This window comes from Myotis brandtii, unplaced genomic scaffold (genome assembly GCF_000412655.1).
Source record: "Myotis brandtii unplaced genomic scaffold, ASM41265v1 scaffold65, whole genome shotgun sequence".
NCBI classification, from domain to species: Eukaryota; Metazoa; Chordata; class Mammalia; order Chiroptera; family Vespertilionidae; genus Myotis; species Myotis brandtii.
Genome location: NW_005370516.1, coordinates 1,292,917 through 1,299,881, shown reverse-complemented (window position 1 = coordinate 1,299,881; position 6,965 = coordinate 1,292,917). Strand labels below are relative to the sequence as shown.

General features: G+C 42.3%; 1 protein-coding gene across 1 annotated transcript in view; it reads left to right on the top strand.

Annotated features, from left to right (window-relative positions):
- LOC102256450 (small subunit processome component 20 homolog) overlaps positions 1–6,965 on the top strand; it is a 20,970-nt gene that overhangs the window by 954 nt on the left and 13,051 nt on the right. The window contains exons 2-8 of the mRNA XM_005880725.2: positions 445–612; positions 1,742–1,908; positions 2,699–2,840; positions 3,702–3,818; positions 4,975–5,145; positions 5,377–5,508; positions 5,918–6,028. Coding sequence (XP_005880787.1) covers positions 445–612; positions 1,742–1,908; positions 2,699–2,840; positions 3,702–3,818; positions 4,975–5,145; positions 5,377–5,508; positions 5,918–6,028 — 1,008 coding nt within the window. The remainder of the gene's footprint in view (positions 1–444; positions 613–1,741; positions 1,909–2,698; positions 2,841–3,701; positions 3,819–4,974; positions 5,146–5,376; positions 5,509–5,917; positions 6,029–6,965) is intronic.

Genomic DNA, 6,965 nt, shown 5'->3' with positions numbered 1-6,965 from the left:
GATGCACAAAATTCGTGCAAGGGGCTTGGCCCCCGCCGCTGCCTCGGCTTTGTCCAGAAGGTCGTCCAGTCTAATTAGCATATTACGCTTTTATTATTATAGATTGCTGAGATGTTTGTATCTGTTAGCCTGTGGTACAATTGGTTTTGTTATGCGTCATTTTGCTTTAGGTTGCAGAACCTATCCACAACAATGAAAGCAGTTTTCTTCTTTTGTTTCCCATTAGTATAAACCTTCAGGTGTTTCTGTATTTGTTATTTAGTAATTGGTTCCTAAACTACATTGAGAAAAGTGAACTATAATAGAAATTTCTTCCATCTAATTTCAGTCCAGTCCAACTCGCTTTCCTTGATTTGGATGTGCCAATGATCTTTTCAAAGACTGCTTATGTTGGCATATCTCGCTGAATGTACGTAACTGCCATTTGACCTTTTTCTTTTGAAGATTTTCAACCACGAGTTGTTCGGTGCCATTGCCGAAGAGAAGGAAGTGAAGCAGATCCTCTCCAAAGTCATGGAGGCCCGAAGAAGCAAGAGTTACGATTCTTATGAAATCCTGGGCAAGTTTGTAGGAAAAGATCAGGTTACAAAACTGATCCTTCCGCTAAAAGAGGTGAGGACCTGAATGCTGCACCGGGATCTTGAAAAGAGCCTGGCAGGGCAAACCTTGCTGCCCTTGATCACCATTTCCCTGGTGTAAGGACACCAATACCATGTGGCCACTAGTTGGCAGCCCTGAGTTGAGCGTTCTAACCCAAAGTTCAGAGTCCCTGCTGTAAACCCTGAGATGCAGGAGGAAAGACAAGAATCAAAGAGTGGGTGAATAGTACATCTGGGACCAGTCAGCAGCTAAGAAGGGAGCCTTTGGAGCCAGACTGCTTCTCCCAGAATGCCAAGAGGAAGAAAACTGGCATTTGTTGAACATACATAATGTTCTAAACATTGTGCTTCGTTATCTGTTCTAATCTGCACAACCACCCTGTGAGGTCTATGGTACCTCATCGTAGACACAAAATTCAGGCTCAAGAAGGTAGAAAGGAACAAGGTTAAGGAGGAAAGTCAATATTTAGTTCCATATCTTTCTGATCTGAAGCTCACATTTTTCCACTGTTTCTTTGCTGCCTCCTATTGGGCAGGGACTGTAATTCACCTCCCTTCATAGAGTTCTCTGCCTATTGCAGGGGTGAGCATTCAATAAACATTATTCTTTCTATCGCTGTTATATGTACTAAGACTAGAGCAAAAAGCACTATCTAATGGCATGAGTTAACTATAATTCCAAATGTTTTGGTGCTGGATTAACTCCATAGTTGCTCCTAAAAAGCATTTAGCCTGGTCTAAGAATGTTAGCTATGCTTTGAGGATGAAAAAGTCAACAGAGCACATATATTTTCCATGTGTATCATCAAATCCCTCCAAGGAAATGACAGTTATTATTACCAGGTCTATGCAAGGAAATGGCTTTAATGCACCTGGAGGGTCAACATCTCACAAGTGTCACATCCTGTCTTTAGCTGTGTCCTCGGGCCTTACCCACAGAGAGCAAAGAGGGGCTGCAGGACACCTGGGGGCGCCCACACTGCTGACCCTGGTCTTCTCTGGGGTTGAGGTGATGGGTAAATTTGACTCTGTTATATCTGTTTGAAACCTTATAAGAATGTTTCATTTTTAATTAGAAAAATTAGAACAAAGCCCAATGCAATTCTTTGTTACCTGAGCATGACATTTGTGTTTGCCTCTAGATCTTACAAAATACCACGAGTTTAAAACTGGCCCGGAAAGTTCATGAGACCTTACGCCGAATCATTGCAGGACTAATTATAAATCAGGAAATGACAGCAGAATCCATTCTATTGCTCAGTTATGGTTTGGTCAGTGAAAATCTCCCCCTGTTAACAGAGAAAGAAAAGTAAGTTTGAAAAACAAAAACTCTCATTTAGGTGCTTGTTTCTGATAAGACATTCAGTTTTAAATGGTTTAATTTAAAAATTTGCTTTAGTAAAAAAAATTAATATTTATCTAAGTTATAAGATTTGTGGTGTTTTCTCTGATATCATTTCTGTTTGGGATGTTGATTGAATCAAAGTTAGGATAGAGTTTAAATATCCTATATACCTCTTACTCTGGTCAAATAGAGATTTAGATCTTGAATCCTAATAGCAACTCTACATAGTACTGTCTTTATTTCACAGAGTAACTGACCCTCTTCACCAATCTACTAAAGGTGGTTTTACCATTTAAATATCAGGACAATCTCATTTCACATACCCATAGTTTCTTAGATTAGAATCTGAGCTCCCTAATGCCTTGAGATTAAGCACCAATTTACAGTTCTCTTTATTTTACAAAGCATACCATAAACTACTTGGCAAAAAATAGGAGCTCAGTACATATTGTTGCTTCTAAGGAGATTTAGATCTTAAAAGATTTTAAAATGCCATACTGGTAAACTTCCTTTAGATTTTGTTTCTGTGTTGTTCTGAAAGAGACTCCTTGGCACTTGTTTTCAGACATCAAAGAAAGGGAGTGTACCCCTGCTGTTCATCTGAATTTGGGAATGTCCTCTGTGTCTCATGGTTAAGGGAGAAAAGACCCCTCAGCAAACAACACATTAGCTAGTGCTCAACTCTCATCCCCAGAGAGGGCCACAGTAGCCTATGGGAACGCAGCATTTATTTTTATTCCACTGTGATTGACAGAAATCCAGCAGCCCCTGCCCCAGATCCACGTCTGCCACCCCAGAGCTGTCTTCTGCTCCCCCCAACTCCAGTTCGAGGCGGGCAGAAAGCTGTTGTGAGCAGGAAGACCAACATGCACATATTTATTGAGTCTGGGCTTCGGGTAAGAATTAACCCTAAAGTGAGACTCACTGCACTTGGTGGGTCTGTGCCTTTTCCTGCTGCTGAATCTCTAGTATTGCTTATTTCCACTGTAGATGTTTTACTCTAAGTAAGTTACGGAATTTTTTTAAAGGTGCACTGGTCCATTTACTATTTATATTGATCTCTTCCTGTACTTACTTTGATAATGTAGCTCTCTCAGAATTGATGATTCTGACTTAATATTATTATGGTTTCATTGTTGCTTTGCCTATTAGTTTACACCTCTAAACTACTGTGAATTCTTTTAAAAGGTGGTGAGCTTTTGAAAACACCAGTCTGATCACCATTTATCCTAGGAGCGAGCCAGTCCTGCAATTGGGCTGCAAGGGCCTTTTATTGCTTTACTGTAACCATTGCAACACACGTTCCAGCCACATGTGGCTTTCCCTCGGTTCTTAAAGGCTCCACACTGTTCCTGCTGCAGGGCCTCACCACCCACTCTTCCCTCTGCCCAGACCCCCAAAGAACCCTGCATTTACAGTTATTTCCTAGAGTCTGTCTCCCTGGCTAAGATCCTTCAGTGCAGGGACTGTGTCCATCTTGGTCATTGCCAAGTCCTGCGTGCTAAGCCAGTGCCTGGAATCGAAGTAGGTGCTGAGTAAGCATTTGGTAAATGTACTTGGAATATCAGCTGCACAGTAAGCTCCCACCTCTTCACTTACTGAGACTCTCCCAGGCAGTGTCCCCTTTTTTCCAAAAGTTTTATATTTCAGAAAGAAGCATCTTAACATTTCAGGCTGTCTCTTATGTTATTTCATTTCTACCTAACTCATTTGGTCTTACGGGCACCTGCTGTGAAATGTCTTTTTAAATCTTTTAGCTGCTGCATCTGAGTCTGAAAACTTCCAAGATCAAGTCTTCGAGTGAACGGGTTCTGGAAATGTTGGATCCTTTTGTGTCTCTCCTCATAGACTGCCTGGGTTCCATGGATGTGAAGGTGAGCACCTGTCCCTCCACAGAGCTGGTCCTGCAGAGTACCTAGAACTGAACTCCTAGGCCTATGCGACATAAGATAGTTGGGTTTTGCTCTCCAATTTAGTAATCCCATATGTTCGGATTGCCCTTAACAGTTTATAAAGCCCTTCTAGGTACATTAATTATTTCATTTAATCCTTGCAGCAGCTTCATGAGGGTGAGTGGTGGGTCCCCATGTCAGTAATCATCCTCACCTCCTCACCATCGTCACTACCCCTACTCCCTGCTGTGAATCCTCAGAACAGTTCATGGGGTATTTATTATTGTTTCTGCTTTATAGACGAGAAAACTAGGCCTTGAACTAAGTGACTTGCCCCACAACATAGATATAGCATATGAGCCTCCATCTCAGATTCCAAAGCCCACACCCTCCCCCTTCCTCAGATTGTCTTTTACAGAAGGTTCTGAGAGCTGATTTGCTCTAGTCAGTTAGGTAAAAGCTGCAAAGCTGGGATCTGTGCCCTGGTCCTCCTGACTGGAGCCCAGGAAGGCCATCGGCAGCCTGAGCAGTAGCAGTCTTGTCAGATAGAGCTGAACTAGGTGAATAGGGTGAAGTTTATTTACCAAATGCTTACTCAGCACCTACTTTGATTCCAGGCACTGTCTTGGCTGGAGGTTCAGGGATTCTCATGTAAATCACTTGGGTTTTTTTAAAATATATTTTTATTGTTTTGAGAGAGGGAGAAGGAGAGAGAGGAAAATACCTGGCATCCTTTTTTGTATTTCTATTAATTAGAGTGTCATGTATACATAATACAAGCTTAGTAAGAATGATTAAATTGAAGTATCATTTTAGAAAATAGAAAAATCATTTATAATGTGTTGGGGGTTTTTTTAAAATTGCTAAAATTGGCCAGCCTATGCAATTATTTACCCGTATAGGTTAAGAATGTGGTAAGTGAGCTTGTGGGTCATCCTACAGCAGTAAATTCTTCTACAACGGGGAACGGGAAATCCCTGCCTTCTTACACTTCAGCACAGTTCTTCCAGAGAGCTGGGTAGAGCATGTCATTCCTTCAGCATGGCTGCGGCTGCGTAGAGAGTACCCCGCCTCGGTGCTGGGTCACTGAGTGTGGTCGCTTCATATGTTGACTGGTTTTGTTTGGTTTTGTTTTCAGGTGATCACAGGTGCTTTGCAGTGCCTGATCTGGGTCTTGCGGTTCCCTCTGCCTTCCATAGAAACAAAAGCGGAGCAGCTGACGAAACACCTTTTCCTTTTGCTGAAGGACTATGCAAAGCTCGGGGCTGCCAGGGGTCAGAACTTCCATATGGTGGTAAATTGTTTCAAGGTGAGGTGTTTTCCTTCCACTTAGAAAAAGCCAGGCCCAGGATTAACATCAAAGTTAGTTTTCCACATCGTCCTTTGTGGTCTTGGTCAAAATGTTTTCCAGATTCATTTGCTAAGGCCAGAGGGCTGGTTTCCTGTGTGAAAAGCATTGATAATGTATTAAATCCTCATTATGTCACTGGATCCTGATTTGTGGGACATCCTGGCATTAACCTCACCATTGACCTTGCAGTGTGTGACCATACTTGTGAAGAAAGTGAAGTCTTACCAGATAACCGAAAAGCAGCTCCAGGTCCTACTAGCATATGCTGAGGAGGACATTTATGATACATCAAGACAAGCCACTGCGTTTGGTCTCCTAAAGGTACGGTGTCATCAGAATGTTGGGCTTTACAGTTTATGAGCCTCGAGTCAAATACTTAAAATAACATGGAACACAGTGTTTTGACTAGCAGTAGACTTTCAAAATTATGTAATTTATAAAGATGATGATTTTGGTCATTAAAATATTTGAAAGTGAGCTCTGATGAATACTTCCAGGAGATTCTGTACAAATACAGGTATGTACTTGTACTTACCATATTGGACATTGTTTTCCTTTTTTTACTTGTGGTGAAAATATATATAACATAAAGTTGCCTGTTTTAATGATTTTTCTTTGGGAGGTACTTCCATTATGTTTGAAGATTGCCTGTGGCTACTTTGACACCAGGTTGGCTTATGCCCATCTGCAATGGGACATGAAGAGTATGCCTTTTCCTTCTGTATTTTAGGCCATCTTATCAAGAAAGTTGCTGGTCCCTGAAATCGATGACGTCATGCGGAAAGTATCCAAGTTGGCCATTTCTGCTCAGAGTGAACCTGTCCGGGTCCAGTGCAGACAGGTTTGTAGAGAACCTAGTCCCATAGCAGGGGTCGGGCCTGCCTTCTCCGTTTGGTTTTTAGATAGAGAGATGGAAACATTGACTAAATTCTGAAGACAGCTTTGTGCCATGTTGATGCTTTATTCTGTGATTCAGGAACCCATTACACTCCAGGTGTATGGAGGGCCCTTTTCAGTTAATGAGAGCATTTTGAGTACAGCCCACCATGTGTAGCATGTTTAGATAGATAGAGCATGATAGCCTGCAGCAAGGATTCCCATGTACTGGTCCAGCCATCGACTAAACTACTTACACATGTCCTTGTGTGTCGGGTGCTGCCAGAAGAGGGTCAACAAAATTTTTATAGTCTCTGTGTTACAGCAGGCAGGCACAAAACAAAATGCCACAAATAGTTATTTAATTACAGACATTAAAAGTGCCAGGAGGGAGTTTGCAGCTCCGTGGAACCATAAAAGACACACTCAGGGGGCAGACTCAGTGAGCACCAAAGCCCCATCGAAGCAAGTCTAGCCCCAGAGGGGTGTCTCCAGCACAGAAGTTCTCCCACCGCAGACACAGCTGATTCTCACAGCCAATTGGCCTGGAGGTCAATTCCTCACAGTGATAACTACAACAATCAAGGCTTAACCACAACAAGACTGTGCACAAAGCCCACAAGGGGGTGCACCAAGAGTGTCTACCTCAGGTAATTGGGACACTTAGCACAGAAAGGCACTCTATCGACACAGCGAAGCATAAAAAATGCCGAGACAAAGAAACAGGACACAAACGACAGAATTGGAGGAAAGCAAACTGTTGGATATAGAGTTCAAAACCACACTTTTAAGGTCTTTAAAGAACTGTTTAGAAGCCGCCGATAAATTGAGTAAGGCCCTCGAAAAGACTGGTGAGACCGCCGATAAATGTAGTGAGATCCTCAAGAAATCTAATGAGACCC